Source organism: Schistocerca cancellata, chromosome 2 (genome assembly GCF_023864275.1).
Source record: "Schistocerca cancellata isolate TAMUIC-IGC-003103 chromosome 2, iqSchCanc2.1, whole genome shotgun sequence".
NCBI lineage: Eukaryota > Metazoa > Arthropoda > Insecta > Orthoptera > Acrididae > Schistocerca > Schistocerca cancellata.
In genome coordinates this window covers 529,101,017-529,117,202 of record NC_064627.1, presented here as the reverse complement: position 1 = coordinate 529,117,202, position 16,186 = coordinate 529,101,017, and the positions used below count along the sequence as shown (strand labels likewise).

At 45.9% G+C, this 16,186-nt stretch overlaps 1 protein-coding gene across 2 annotated transcripts in view; it reads left to right on the top strand.

Moving 5' to 3' along the window:
- The window catches only part of LOC126146569 (uncharacterized), a 175,695-nt gene that overhangs the window by 101,666 nt on the left and 57,843 nt on the right, over positions 1–16,186 (top strand). For both annotated transcript variants that reach the window (XM_049915630.1, XM_049915629.1), the window contains exon 4: positions 10,639–10,807. In XM_049915630.1, coding sequence (XP_049771587.1) covers positions 10,639–10,807 — 169 coding nt within the window. The remainder of the gene's footprint in view (positions 1–10,638; positions 10,808–16,186) is intronic.

Sequence of the window (16,186 nt, the reverse complement as noted above, 5' to 3'; positions counted from 1 at the left end):
AAATGATGGAGCATAGCGATCAGTCGTCCTTTCCTTTCAGGATCTAGATTTCGGCGAAGGCCTAGCCATTATCAATGCAATATTTTAGAAATATCAATGGATGTCTAGTGCGTCAGTCCCCTGTTATTTTGGCTTCTGTCACAATTCGTTCAAGACTACTGGACAGTACAGTAGTCTTGAGCGAACTGTGGCACAAGCCCAAACAACAAGGGACTAACATATTAGGACTTGCATTGATACTCTGAAACACAGCACTGATAATGACTAGACATTAGGCGAAATCTAGATTTGCTTAATAAAACCTGATAGGAAAGGACGAATAATTGCTGCGCTCCATCATTTTGAAGTCATATCACAGTCATTGTGTGCATCCACATTCCTTACAGAAGGTAACTTGATAAACAGTATGTGTTAATGGATAGTAAAAGCTCTAAGAATAACTCGTCCTCCAAAGGCAACTGCGTGGTAACTCCTGCGTTACAGTTTGTTTCTTTTATTTATTTAGCGTCTGCAATAATACACGATATTATTACACAGCTACAAAACAATATTAACAGTGAAGAATAGGTAAAACATAGATTAACAACATTGTGCTTGTGTCTTATCACTTGTCTCCCAGTCATTTTGCTATGATTACGATGATGATGATGATGCAGATGTTTGGTTTGTGGGGTGCTCAACTTCGCGGTCATCAGCGCTCGTACACTTTCCCAATCTGAACACAGTCCAATCCCGCCACTTTTCATGAATGATGATGGAATGATGAGGACAACAGAAACACCCAATCTCCGGGCAGAGAAAATCAACAATCCGGCCGGGAATCGAAACCGGGACCCCCTGATCCATAGGATAGCAATGCTAGCCACTAGACCACGAGCTGCGGACCTTTTTTTTTTTTTTTTTTTTTTTTCTACGTACCCATGTTCCAAAATTTTAGTTGCTGCAGGGTTGCCTTTCTCTGTTATTTCCATCAACTGCCATCACTAAAAGCACATACTGATTCTGATAATACTTTGTTCTGAGACCGTTACATTTGATGCAAAGAGATAGTGGACTTCCCTCCGTGCAGATATTGATTGTGAAAGGGAGGACTTGACATTCATGCTAAATATTATATTTATTTTCGTTGTGTATAAGTGTTGGCGTGCTCGGAAGTTATATTTTAGTTTTCTGGCACCAACTTATTGCTAGTTCTAACTAAAGAATTTGTCTGGCCTAACCTGAAAGAGAATAAATAACTTCTTAAAAAGAAATAAACTAACGTGATTCTGACTAGGAAGTTTTTGAAGAATTCTACAGAGAGGACAAAATGTATTACTTTCTGTATTTAACGTACTAGTTAAGAACCTGACACTGCCAAGATAAGTATTTATTCCAGTCTTCTATTAGTTCATCTCCTCCTTGGTCCTCCCTCTCTCCATCTCCTCCTCCCCCTCTGTGTCCACCTCCTCCTTCCCTCTCTCTCCACCTCGTCCACCACCAATCCCTGTCCATATCCTCCTGCTCGTTTCTCTACCCATCTGCAACTCACCCTGTCATTGGCCATCTCCTCCTCTCCCCACTCTCTGTCCACATTATTTTTTTCTGTCTCGGTACCATCCCCTCTTTCCTTTCTCTGTCCATCTCTTCTTCCCCCCTCTTTCTGTCCATCCCTTTCTCCCTACTTTCTCTGTCCATCTCTTTCTGTTTCCTTTGTCTGTCCATGTCCTCTCTTCTCTCTCTCCATCTACTCCCCTTTCTGTCCACTTCCTCTCCCCCCTCTCTGTCCATTTCTGAATCCCCCTCCCACTAACTGTCCATCTCATCCTGCCCCTCTCTCTGTCCATTTGCTGCTCCCCTCTCTTTGCCCATCACCTCCTTCCTCCTCTCGATCTGTTCATCCCCCCCTCCCCCCTATTCGCTTTCCATGATACCACCCCCGCGCCAACAAGAGGTTGCTGGTTCTTACCCCCACAGAACTTCTTTCCGCGCCAACAAGAGGTTGCTGGTTCTTACCCCCACAGAACTTCTTTCTAGATAGTATCTAACAGGTGTACCAAGTTCGGCTAAAATCGACCCATATGTTTAGCAGAATCTTTTTACCTGTGGCTTTGCCGAATATGAACATCATATACATTTCACGTATACTTAACATATTGCACACGTATTCGTACAGGTAGTTCACATAAACTGATCAGCGAGAACATAATGACTACCTTTTGCACGGATAAAAGCGGTGACGCGTCGTGACATGAAAGCAAGGCCTTGGTAGGTCGCTGAAGGGATTTGCTACTGTACACAAAAGCCCCTAATTCCCGTAAATTTCGGGCAGGAGCCAATGAGCTCAGACGTCACGTTCAATCGCATTCCCAGAGGTGATCGATAGGGTTCAGATTTGGCGAGCTGTGGAGAGAGGCGAGGCATCACATCAACTGAAACTCACCACTGTGTTCCTCGAACCACTCCGTCACACACCTGGCCTTGTGACATGGCGCATTTATTTTCTTGTTCCTTTCCTCTCCGATTCTGCTCAGAACCTCCCCATTCCTCACCTTATCAGTCCATCTAATTGTTTCAGTTCATTCCTTTGTATAAAGTGTTAATGATTTCTCTTTCAAGTATTAGTGCAGTGAAAGAAATAAGTGGTGTCTCAGTGCAAAAACCTTCATTATGAATTTTTATCTGGCAGTAAATGAAACTTTCTCCAGGTTAGCTGCATACATTAAAGTGTCATCGTTAAATGTTTATTATGAAAGTAGAATGCCAACTGTAATAAAGAGAGAGAGAGTGATATTTGGAGTCAAAGATATTGTGCCACGTGCTGTGTGTTAAACTGTGCAGTGTACAGAGTGAAGAGTTGTACTTAGCAGATTGAAATTGAACTCAGGATGGTTTCTAACATTAACAGTTGACAAACGTATCGTGAGTCATCAGACCATGCAACGCTCTGTCAATGCGCCAACATTCAGTGCCGACGGTCACGTGCCCATTTCAGCTGTAGTTGCCGATGTCATGCATGGTACATGCATTGGTCGTCGGCTGCGAAGGCCCATTGTTAGGAGTGTTCGGTGGACTGTATGTACAGACACAAATGTACTCTACCCAGCACTGAAGCCTGATGTCAGATCCGCCATAGACAGTCGCCTGTCCTGCTTTACCAGTGTGCCCGGTCTACGACGTCCAGCATTTTTAGTGAGGGGTGGCCACCAAATCCCACGACGTCTGAATGTAGTTTCACCTTGATTTCACTACGATTGAAGACACTGACGATGACGTTCCTCGAACAACCGACAAGTCGGGCAGTTTCCGAAATGCTTGTACCGACCCGGTCATACTCAGACAGATAGTGCACCTTCCCCTTTCTACACACGCTCAGCACGCTCACTGATATTACGTGCACCGTGCGTGTGTCTGACCAGCAGCCATTCCTCGCCAGGTGACGCTGGTACCGCCTGGACGGGTTTATACCGATAGTAGGGCGGTGGTAATAAGGTTCTAGTTGATCAGCGTATATCTCTAGTGAATTCGCCCTGCAGTTTTGTTTTCATGGAAGTTAATATATCTGACGGCATATCTCCTGAAGTATGTGTTGTAGAATGATATAATTTTGCATTTGCATCTAGTGGTATATGTGGATATTGTATGGGAAATGTGTTGAGAATAGAGTTAGTAGTAACGAAGTAAAAATCTAAATCGTTGTGCATGATGCCGTCAGTATTTCACGCATCCCCGTGTACATGGCTTCATATCTCCTGAACTATGTATCGTCCAGTGATATATTTTTGCAAGTACATTCAGCGGTATGTGTTGATACTGTCTGCCAGATGTACTGCAAATAGAGTAAGTAGTAATTGTGGGGGGATTATCAGCGAAAGAAAGGCTCGTAAAGATTTGATATTACGTGTACGTTCCTTGCAAGTTACTACGAGCTCTCATTCTCAGATACTGTTTGATATTAGTCAGGCTATTTACGGGTTGTAAGCTACGCGCCTTTTTCACTCCCACATCTACCCCTTTACCCACACAAATAGTAATATGTCTACCAAGTTTGGTTGAAATCGGTCCAGGTGTTTAGGAGGAGATGGGGGCTATATATACATACACTGAAGTGACAAAACTCAATGGAACAGGGATATGCACATATACAGAAGGTATGTAACGCGCCCACAAAATATAAAAGGGCAGTGCATTGGCGGAGCTGTCATTTGTATACAGGTGACTCATGTGAAAAGGTTTCCGACGGGAATTAACAGACTTTGCACGTGGAATGGTAGATGTAGCCAGACGCATGGATCATTCCATTACGAAAATCGTTAGGAAATTCAGCATTCCGAGATCCAGCGTGTCATGAGTGTTCCGAGAATATCAAACTTCAGCATTCAGGTACCACGGACAACGCAGTGCCCGACGGCCTTCTCTTATCGACCAACAGAAACGGCGTTTGCGTAGAGTTATCAGTGCTAAGAGACAAGCAACACTGCGTGAAATAAGCGCAGAAATCAACGTGCGCCGTACAACGGACATATCCGTTAGCACAGTGCGGCGAAATTTGTCCTTAATGGGCTGTGGCAGCACACGACCGACTCGAGTACAAGTAGGACGTCGCCTGTAACGCCTCTCCTGTTCTCGCGATCTCATCGGTTGGAAGACCGTGTCCTGGTCAGATGAATCCCGATTGCAGTTGGTAAGAGCTTATGGGAAGTTCGAGTGTAGTCCAGAACACCCCTCTCCCCCTCCCCCCGCCACCCAGTTGTCAATAAGGCACTGTGCAAGCTGGTGCTGACTCCATAATGGTATGGGCTGCGTTTACACTGAATGGACTGGGTCCTATAGTCCAATTGAACCGGTCATTGACTGGAAATGGTTATGTTCGGCTACTTGGAGACAATTTTCCGCCATTCATAGACTTCATGTTCCCAAACAACGATGTCATGTCACCGTGCCACAATTGTTCACTACTGGTTTGAAGAACGTTCTGGACAATTCGAGCGGATGATTAGGCCATCCAGATCACACGACATGAATTCCGTCGAACATTTAAGGAGCATAATCGAGAGGTCAGTTCGTACGCATCGTCTTGCACCAATAACAATTCCATAATTATTGACCGCTATAGAGGCAGCAATGTTCAACATTTCTGCAGAGGGTTTCCAGCGACTTGTTGAGTCCATGCCGCGTCGAGTTGCTGTGCTGTGCCAGGCAAAAGGAGATCCGACACGATATCAGGAGGTATTCCGTGACTTTTGTCGCCTCATTGCACATCCCCTTTTATAATATACATGTTGTTGTTGTTGTGGTCTTCAGTCCTGAGACTGGTTTGATGCATCTCTCCATGATACTCTATCCTGTGCAAGTTTCTTCATCTCCCAGTACCTACTGCAGCCTACATCCTTCTGAACCTGCTTAGTGTATTCATCTCTTGGTCTCCCTCTACGATTTTTACCCTCCACGCTGCCCTCCAATGCTAAATTGATTATCCCTTTATGCCTCAGAACATGTCCTACCAACTGGTCCCTTCTTCTTGTCAAGTTGTGCCACAAACTCCTTTTCTCCCCAATTCTATTCAATACCTCCTCATTAGTTACGTGATCTACCCATTTTATCTTCAGCATTCTTCTGTAGCACCACATTTCGAAAGCTTCTATTCTCTTCTTGTCTAAACTATTTATCGTCCATGTTTCACTTCCATACATGGCTTCACTCCATACAAATACTTTCAGAAATGACTTCCTGACACTTAAATCTATACTCGATGTTAACAACAAATTTCTCTTCTTCAGAAACGCTTTCCTTGCCATTGCCAGTCTACATTTTGCATCCTCTTTACTTCGACCATCATCAGTTATTTTCACTACTTTAAGTGTCTCATTTCCTAATCTAATTCCCTCAGCATCACCCGACTTAATTCGACTACATTCCATTATCCATTCCAGAGTCCACATCTGCCCCTGGAAATGTCTTACAATTTAAAACCTGGTTCCTAAATCTCTCTCTTACTATTGTATAATCTATCTGAAACCTTCTAGTATCTCCAGGGTTCTTCCATGTGTACAACCTTCTTTCATGATTCTTGAACCAAGTGTTAGCTATGATTAAGTTATGCTCTGTGCAAAATTCTACCAGGCGGCTTCCTCTTTCATTTCTTAGCCCTAATCCATATTCACTTACTACGTTTCCTTCTCTTCCTTTTCCTACTGTTGAATTCCAGTCACCCATAACTATTAAATTTTCGCCTCCCTCCACTACCTGAATAATTTCTTTTATCTCATCATACATTTCATCAATTTCTTCATCATTTCATCATCTGCAGAGTTAGTTGGCATATAACCTTGTACTACTGTAGTAGGCGTGGGCTTCATGTTTATCTTGGCCACAATAGTGCGTTCACTATGCTGTTTGTAGTAGCTTACCCGCCCTCCTATTTTTTATTCATTATTAAACCTACCCCTGCATTACCCCTATTTGATTTTTGTATTTATAACCCTGTATTCACCTGACCAAAAGTCTTAAAAGTCTTGTTCCTCCTGCCACCGAACTTTACTAATTCCCACTATATCTAACTTTAACCTATCTATTTCCCTTTTTAAATTTTCTAACTTACCTGCCCGATTAAGGGATCTGACATTCCGCGCTCCGATCCGTAGAACGCCAGTTTTCTTTCTCCTGATAACGACATCCTCTTGAGTAGTCCCCGCCCGGAGATCCGAATGGGGGACTATTTTACCTCCGGAATATTTTACCCAAGAGGACGCCATCATCATTTAATCATACAGGAAAGCTGCATGCCCTCAGGAAAAATTACGGCCGTAGTTTCCCCTTGCTTTCAGCCGTTCGCAGTACCAGCACAACAAGGCCGTTTTGGTTATTGTTACAAGGCCAGATCAGTCAATCATCCAGACTGTTGCCCTTGCAACTACTGAAAAGGCTGCTGCCCCTCTTCAGGAACCACACGTTTGTCTGGCCTCTCAACAGATACCCCTCCGTTGTGGTTGCACCTACGGTACGGCTATCTGTATCGCTGAGGCACGCAAGCCTCCCCACCAACGGCAAGGTCCATGGGTCATACATGTATTCTCACAATATATGATGAGATAAACGAAATTATTCACATAGTTAAGGCAGTAAAAAATTCAATTGTGATTGGAGGCTGGAATTCGATAGTAGGAAAAGGAAGAAAAGGAAAACTAGTAGGCTAAGAAAGAGTGGTTAGAGGACAAGTGTAAGGATGTAGAAGATAGATATCGCCTATAGGAAAATTATAGAGGTCCTTGGAGAAACGAGAAGTAGCTGTATGGATATAAAGAGCTGAGTTGGAAAACCGGTACTACCCAAAGAAGGGAAAGCTGAAAGGTGGAAGGAGTATATAGAGGGGATAGGTAATGCAAGAGAAATGAACTTCATGGAAATATTACAGAAAGTAATGAGGATATACATGAAGATGAGGTGGGAGATATGATAGTGCAATAAAAAACTGACAGAGCATTGAAAGACTTAAGTCGAAACAAGGTCCCAGGAGTAGATGACATTCCGTCAGAGCTACTGATATCCTTGACCAGCAAGGTCGCCCGTGCTAACCATAATTGAGAATGTTTTGAGGATTATAGCGAGGACCATTAAACGAGCTCGAAATTCTGACGATCTGACGCGCTAATCGGACAGAACTTGGCACGATGTCCCTCAGAAGGACTTTCAGCAACTCTATCAATCAGTGCCAAAGCGAATAACTGCTTGGGTAAGGGCCAGTGGTGGACCGATTTGTGAAGCTCTTTCTCTTAAATTAATCATCCATTTTTTCTGAAATTATAATTATTTGTGTGTCTATACATGTACATCACAGCTACCGACTTCGGTCCCATTCGGATAATTCCCTCGTGATAGTTGTTTTTCTTCCTCTCTCTTGGATGTATATCAAGAACTTTTCATGACCATGTCAAGGTAACTGTAAGGAAACATGTGACTCGTAGGATAGATATCTTACCTTTTCGGCAACACATTCAGGATAAAGAAAAATACATGAATTGTATTCGCAACTGCAAGTATGGCAACCGTCAGCTGTATAATGGTTTATAAGTGCGATGCAATAACATTCCATTCGACCATCAAGGCACTGCAATATCGTAACGGAAAGATGTTCTCTCTGCATTTGATAAACATTGGATGTCAAAATCATACGTAGATAAAATCTCTCTCGCTGTCCGAACATGACTCGGAAGGCCTAACAGTGCCGACCGACCGCCGTGTCATCCTCGGCTGTTAGACGTCACTGGATGCTAATGCGGAGGGGCATGTGGTCAGCACACCGCTTTCCCGACCACTGTCAGTTTTCGTGACCGGAGCCGCCATTTCTGAGTCAGGTAGCCTCTCAACTGCCGACGACCATGCCGCAGTGGTAATACCGGTTCCCGTCAGACCACCGAAATTAAGCGTCGTTGGTTTGGCTGGCAGTTGGATCGATGACTGCCCGGGCCTGCCGAGCGCTTTTCACAAGCTTGGTGCACTCAGCATGCATAAATATCTGCCGTCGATTGAGACTCAATATCTCTTATTTTTGCTAGTTTAGTGCAATTTATTTTTTCCATTTTCAGACATTTCACTTCGGCTGAATATTTGTGACTGGTGTCACGTGTATCTGCGTAGGGATACCCAAAGGAAATATAGAAGCTCATATTAAACACGTCTCTACGTGTTTCATAAGACGCCTTAATTGTTGGGTGATGCCTCTACGATTAAACTGAACATTTTACTTATATCCAGTTCCTCAGAGAGGTATACTATAGTTGTATCTTTTCTTACATATTGACAGTTTCTAACTAGGAAGGAGGTATTGTGGTGTTTAATGGTCTTAATTGTTTCATCTCTCAATTTCCGGGGACTCTTCCCATATTTCCCTCTCTTATCGATAGGGGCGTTCCTGGTAGTTCGAAGACTAGATACTAAATACTGAATCTTAAGTTCTGATATGCCATGCGTCACCATAAATACCACACGACAAATTAAAATTTCTTTCACTCCATTTCCCATTTTGCCTCGAGCTCAGTAATAGTCTGCGCTGTTAAATCTTGAATCACATCCACCTTTAATTGTCCTCCTTCTTAAAATGTCTTGTATTTTCGGGCACGTTGCTAAAACGTATAACCTAGAATAGCAGTTTTCTGCCATGTTATGAGACATTAAGTCATTTTTGTTTACCTGATATAAACGGTCATGCGTGTCTTCCTTCCGCAGTTTCACTACAGACATCAATCAGTCTGTCGCTCACCTTGCCTACCATCATTTTCACAGTTTTTTAAAAATATTAGTAAACTATGTAAAGAACTGCACACATAAGCTTAACGTGCCACCTAGGCACAGAATGCCAACAACGTTTGACAACAACTGTTTGGCAGGGCTGGATCCTGTATCATTATTTACTTCAAATACCAGCAGTTAATGGGCTAAACCTTTCTTTCCCTGTTTCATATGTACTGAGCTCTTTCTTTACTCATACAATTGTTTTACAAAACTGAGCTGATTTTTCGCACTTATTGTAGGAGGAAATACTGGGTCTCTTCCATGCTTTCATATACTCGTGAAAACTTAGTTACGAGTTGTGAACGTTTATCGCCAACGTTTGTTACTACTGTGTCTCTGGCTCCCACTAGTTCCCCTCAGTACGAAGGATGTCATAAATTTTTAATCATCACCTCGAAAACAACTTGCTGTGGCCATGAAACATCGCGACAGTGTCGGCTCTTCCCTTGCGTGCTGACGGCTCAGTAGCGCAACAATTTAACTGTCACAACCTCTTTAAATCTGGGCCTCGTCCCTTTATGTATACCTTCTAATCCCAAATGCATGTTTGTACTCATTACTTACGTGGGTGTAGCCCTGTGCACTCTCGTTGCACACAAAATCATATGCCCTTGTCATCTTGCATCGACCCTCGCAGCATGGTAAAAGGGCGTCTAACATCAGCTCGTACCAAGCTAGTTACGAGCTGCTGGAAAGCATGAATATGTCTATAACCAATGACAAGATGTCGAAAACAAGAAGTTTTTGGCATAACTTGGCTAAAGAAGACCTTACTTAAGAGAACAAATTTTGAGACATCAAGGGATGACTAACTTAGTACTAGAGGGAAGTGTGATGGGTAAAAATTGCAGAAGGAGACAAATAGATAAATGCTGAAGATCAGATGGGTAGATCAAATAGTAAATGAGGAGGCAGTGAATAGAATTGGTGAGCAAAATTTATGGTCTACCTTGACTACAATAAGGAATCGTTTGATAGGAAACATTCCGAGACCTCAAGGAGTCGTCAATTTAGTATTGGAAGAAAGAGAGAGAGGGGGGAGGGGGAGGGGGGAGGGAATAAAAATTGCAGAGGGAGAGCAAAAGACGAGTCTAGTATGCAGTTTCGGATATGGGTTACAGTAGTTATTTGGAGGTGAAGAGGCTTTGTTGCGAAGGAGGTATTGTGCATGGGATCGACCGACTTCCGTGAAATGTGAATATCAGTTGAACAGTCTACGATTAAGGTGGTTTTCAAACTTTTTCGGTGTTTTTTGCTAGCCGCGCCAATATGCGTTACTGCTGTAATCTGAACGGAAGCGGGTGATAAAGGCTACTCTGATTCAACTGCTCGTTTGACTACATAAGGGACTGATGTCTTTGTTCACAGGGCAAGTACAGCATGAAGCACTTCTTTCCACTGAACTTAAAGTTGCAGAAGATGGCCTCGCTATTGTATGGACGCTTCAAGCTGAAATATCTGCAGTTTAAGGATGGTGAAGACCTGGGTTGCCTCCAGTCCATCTTCAGAGTCAATGAGGAGGCCGTAGACGCAGCAGGTACGAGTATGTTTTTACCTTCAGAGAACACACAGCTGTAAAGTGGCAGGTGCTCTTCTCTCAGAGCTATCACTTCTCGCTTCAAAGTCTTTACAATAACAATCGTACTGCAGAGTTTCCCCACCTTATGAAAAACTCAGTTAATTTTCTCTTTCTGTTATACTTGGCCACACATGTTTCAGCATTTTATGTGCTACGTTCAGTGTTTATGGTTTACTAGCAGTAGCTGCTGTGGCACAGTCTGGTTAAATGGAAAAGAAAGAACATACTTTTCTAGTATGTATGGGAATTAGATATACACTGATCAGCCAGAACATTTTTTTTTTCTTTTTTTTTTTTCCTTTATTGAATTTCAATTCCCCCCGAAGGGGGCGGGCTGGCAGCAGCTTAGGACGCCGCTCTCCAGCCTACAGATTTTTTTTTTGACAAAGAGCAGGAGAATAAATAATAATAAAAAACAGGCGATAAAATCGGGGACTTAGTGAGTAACAAGGAGAAAAGAAAATGGGGAAATTAAAACAAACAACAGAGTGATGATGAAGCGAATAAAAATACATACGGAGCAGACAGGGGAAACAATAGACAGTTAAAAAAAAAAAAAAAACACGGCGACAGTCTGGATTCTGTTCGCAAAATATATAAAATGCACACCCAGCGACAGCATGGTTTCTGTTCGCAACACAACACTGAATAGTCACTAGAACACAGCACCAAAAAGGCGGCAAAGGTGACACCACAGTCGAGAGCAGGTGGGGGGAAACTGGACAGGAGATGGGAAAACAAAAAGGGGGGGAAAGGAGAGTAAAAGCGAAGGGGGGGGGAACCGGGAAAGGAGCGGATGGAGGATGAGGACCCATAAGAGGGGTGGGGGGCAGACGCGACAGGGAGGGGGGTAGGCAGAGGAGGGGAATACAAAAGGACTGGGGGGGGAGAAGGGAGGTAGGGTGAGGTGTAGTGGGGAGGAAACAGGACGGAAGGGGGGGGGAAGAGGGAGCCCAGGGAAAGGACAGAGGAAAGGAGGGGGAGGGAGGATCAGAGTTGATAGGAAGGATAAATGGAGGGAGAGAGGGCATCATCCGGGAGGGGGAGTTGACGGAAGCCACCTTGGGAAAGGAGATGGAGGGTGTAGAGATGGATGGTAGGGGGGACACAACGGTGAAGACGGGGCAGGGGGCGAGGATGGGAGAGGAGAGGAGCAACCAGGGGGTGAGGGGGTTCAAGACGGCGGGAGGTGTAGAGGATGCGGATATGTTCGAGGAAGAGGAGCAGATGGGGGAAAGGAATGAGATCATAGAGGATCCGCGTGGGGGACGGGAGGCGGATACGGAAGGCGAGGCGGAGTGCATGACGCTCAAGGATCTGGAGGGACTGATAGAATTTGGGGGGGGCAGATATCCAGGCAGGACTGGCATAACAGAGGATGGGACAGATTAAGGATTTGTAGGTGTGGAGGATGGTAGAGGGGTGCAACCCCCATGTCCGGCCAGAGAGGAGTTTGAGGAGGCGGAGGCGGTTGTGGGCTTTGGATTGGATGGATCGGAGATGAGGGATCCAGGTGAGGTGACGGTCAATGGTGAGGCCAAGGTAGGTGAGGGTGGGGTTGAGACGGACAGGACGTGTGCAGACAGTAAGGGAGAAATCCAGGAGCCGGAAGGAACGAGTGGTACGACCTACGATGATTGCCTGGGTCTTGGAAGGATTGAGTTTCAGGAGCCATTGGTTACACCATGCAGCAAAAAGGTCAAGGTGATTCTGGAGAAGGCGTTGGGACCGTTGGAGGGTAGGAGCGAGGGCGAGGAATGCGGTGTCATCAGCATATTGCAAGAGGTGCACTGGAGGGGGGGGTTGGGGCATATCTGCTGTGTACAGGAGGTAGAGGAGAGGGGAGAGGACAGAGCCCTGGGGCACACCGGCAGAGGGGTAGAAGGTGCGGGAATTGGCATGATGGATGGTAACGTAGGAGGGGCGGCGGGAGAGGAAGGAGGCCACCAGACGGATGTAGTTGATAGGAAGGGTGTAGGTTTGGAGTTTAAACAGGAGACCGGGATGCCAGACACGGTCGTAGGCCTTTTCAAGGTCAAGTGAGACAAAAATGGCGGAGCGACGGGAGTTAAGCTGGAGGGAGAGGAGATGAGTGAGGCGGAGGAGTTGGTCATCAGCAGAGAAGGAAGGTCGAAAGCCACATTGGGTGTTTGGGAGGAGGTGGTTTTGGTGGAGGTGGAGATGGATGCGCCGGGAAAGGATGGATTCCAAGAGCTTGCTGAACACCGACGTGAGACAGATAGGACGATAGGAAGAGGCATCAGATGGAGGCTTATTGGGTTTGGAGAACATCAGGATACGGGAGGTTTTCCACAGGTCGGGATAGAAGCCAGTGGCAAGGATGACATTGTAGAGGGCGGCAAGGAGGGAAAGGAAGGAGGGAGGGCAGTGTTTGAGGTGGCGGTAGGTAACGCAGTCGTGGCCGGGAGCAGTGTTGCGTTTAGTGCGGAGTGTGAGGCTGATGTCCTGTGTAGTGATGGGAGTGTTAAGTGCAGATGGTGGGGTGTGGCCCAAGTACTGGAAGCTAGGGGCAAGGGGAGGAACAGAGGTATTCGTACGGTCCATGACATCAGGGAAGAGGGAATAATCAAAGTGGGGATCATCTGGGATGGAAAAAACATCAGAGAGGTGGGAGGCAAAGTGGTTGGCCTTACTGAGGTTGTCAGGAAAGGGACGGTCATTAAGGAGGAGAGGGTACTGGGGGGTGGGGCGGTTCCCAATAAGGCGGTGGAAAGTAGACCAATACTTGGAAGAGTTGATGGGGAGCGTGGTGTTGAGGTGTGTACATGTCTGGCGCCAGGCTCGGCGTTTCTTCGCAACAAGCAGGTTGCGGATGTGTCGCTGTAATTGCCGGTGGCGGGTAAGTGTATCCCGGTCACGAGTGCGGAGAAAAGAGCGGTAGAGGCGGCGGGACTCCCGAAGGAGAAGGACGGCCTGTGGAGGCAGGGCGGGGCGGTGAGGGTGGATGGCTTTGGTGGGGATATGGGTGGCGACGGCGTCAGACAAGGTCTGGTGCAGGAAGGCAGCAGTGCGAGAGATGTCATCAGGAGACTGGAGGGGAAGGTCGTGGCTGTCAACCTGGGTGTGAATGGAATCCCGGTAGGCATCCCAGTTGGCACGGGAGTAATCATGGACAAGTTTAGGAGGGACGTCAGGGCGAGGAGCGTGGCGGGGATGGCGACCGTTAGAGATAGTGAGGAGGACAGGAGCATGGTCACTGCCAATGAGGTCAAGGACATCCGCGGTGATGCGCCCAAGGAGGTTGGGAGAGGCAAGGACTACATCAGGAGTGGTGTTGGATTCGGGCCGGGTGTGCTGGGGCAGGGGAACCAGGTCTCCCTGGAGAGTGGTGAGAAACTGATGCCACCGCCGGAGGTCGGCAGGATCACGGCTGTGGATATTGAGGTCGGCGGCAATCACGTAGGTGGAGAAGGTGCGGTCAATGTGGGCCAGGAAATCATACGGGAGGGGGGTGCGAGGGCGGACATAAATGGTGGCACAGGTGATGGTAAGGGCGGGGAAGAAGAGGCTGAGGGTGAGATGCTCGGCAGGATTGTTAAGGAGAGGTTGGGGCCGGACAGGGAGGTGCTTGAGGTGGCCTATAGCAACTCCGCCACGTGCCAGAGGGTACGGGTTATCGGTACGATGTAGGGTGTAAGGGGCAGTGGAGACGGAGATACGGGGCTGAAGGAAGGTTTCATTGAGGACGAAGGCATCCACGCGGTGCTGACGTAGGGTGTGGAGGAAGAGGAGTTTGTGGGTGGGCAGCAGCCAGAACATTACTACCGCCTACCTAATAGCCGGCATGCCCACATTTCACACTGATAACAGCAGTGACGCGTCGTAACACGGAAGCAATGAAGGCTTGGTAGGTCGCAGGACGGAGATACCACCACATCTGCACATACAAGTCACCTAATTCTCCTAAATTCCGGGGAGGGGGGCGATGAGATCTGATGCCACGTTCAATTACATCCCAGACGTTATTGATCGGATCTGGAGAGGTGGTGATTCAGAACATCGATTGAGGGGTTTGGTGCAAGAATGAGGCAGCTGCACCAGCTGGTTCCAGAGAAATCCAACAGACGGAGCTGCCTATGATCCGAGTTTGCGCGAAAACGGGAGGTGCCTCGTTCTTCCCCCAAACGATAGCAGGAAGGAGATTATGTTACGTAGTGTTCAGCATACCGGTGTAAATATTGCGCGTTTTCTGCGAGGAATATGTTTTATCAGGTTTAAGATCTGTTTTGTGACTTCATCGTCTTTTGATTTCACGGTTTCTGTCAATATGAGTGAATCAGAAGAGGAAGGACTGATTAATTGTGACTCTTCAGAAAACTACGAGCCAGGTGAAGATGAGACGTCTACTGATTCAGAAGAAGTTTCAAGAAGCAGAGACGGAGTTGTTGAACCATTGAAGAGGAAAAAAATGATCGCACAAGGAACGATGGGAGCGGAACATAAGAAAACAGCGGAGGGTTGACGTTAAGAAGTACAAGAGCACGAGTAGAAAAAACATGCCTCGTCGGACTACAGGTAATGATTGCACTTGCAAATACAAGTGCTTTACTGAATTCGACGTTGAAGCAAGGCATCGTATTATTAATGCTTTTAATGGCCTAACGACTAAGCATGCCCAAGATGTGTATTTGGCTGGTTGCATTAAAGGTTTACCTGTTACAAGAAATAGAGAAATAGGCCAAAAGTAGAACAGGAAAGCCCATGGCGTTTTCAAATGTTTGTACTGTTCGAGTCAGTGAAAGTAATCCAAGAGTTTGTAAAAAAGGGGTTGGCGTCACTGCATGGAGTGTCCAGAAAGCGAGTGGAAAACATCGCAAATCAACTTTCTTTTGACGGAGCTATCACACCAAAACCAGATGGTAGGTGAAAGCATAATACAAGACGCAACAAAACTCCAGATGAAACTGTGCAAAAGATTCATTGTTACATTGACAGTTTTCCTAGGGGAGAATCGCATTACAGTCGTCGAGACAATGGCAATAGACAATACTTGTCTGCCGATCTCACTATCAAAGAAATGCATTGTTTGCACATGGAGAAGCGCTTTGAATCTCCAGTAGAATACGATTTTTACTTTCGGTTCTTCAAGACACATTTCAACATCAGATTCGGGCACCCAAGATACTTGTCAAAAGTGTCACAGCGTACAAAAAGAACTCAGTGTCTCTTCTATCTCAGATGAGAGACGTAAGGAGCTCCAGGATGCCAAGATACTTCATCAAAGTCGGGCGGACTGACTTTATCAAGATATTAAATGAAGACCAGATGGCACTTGCACAACGTAATAATGACACCGAGATGTTGTGCTTCGACTAC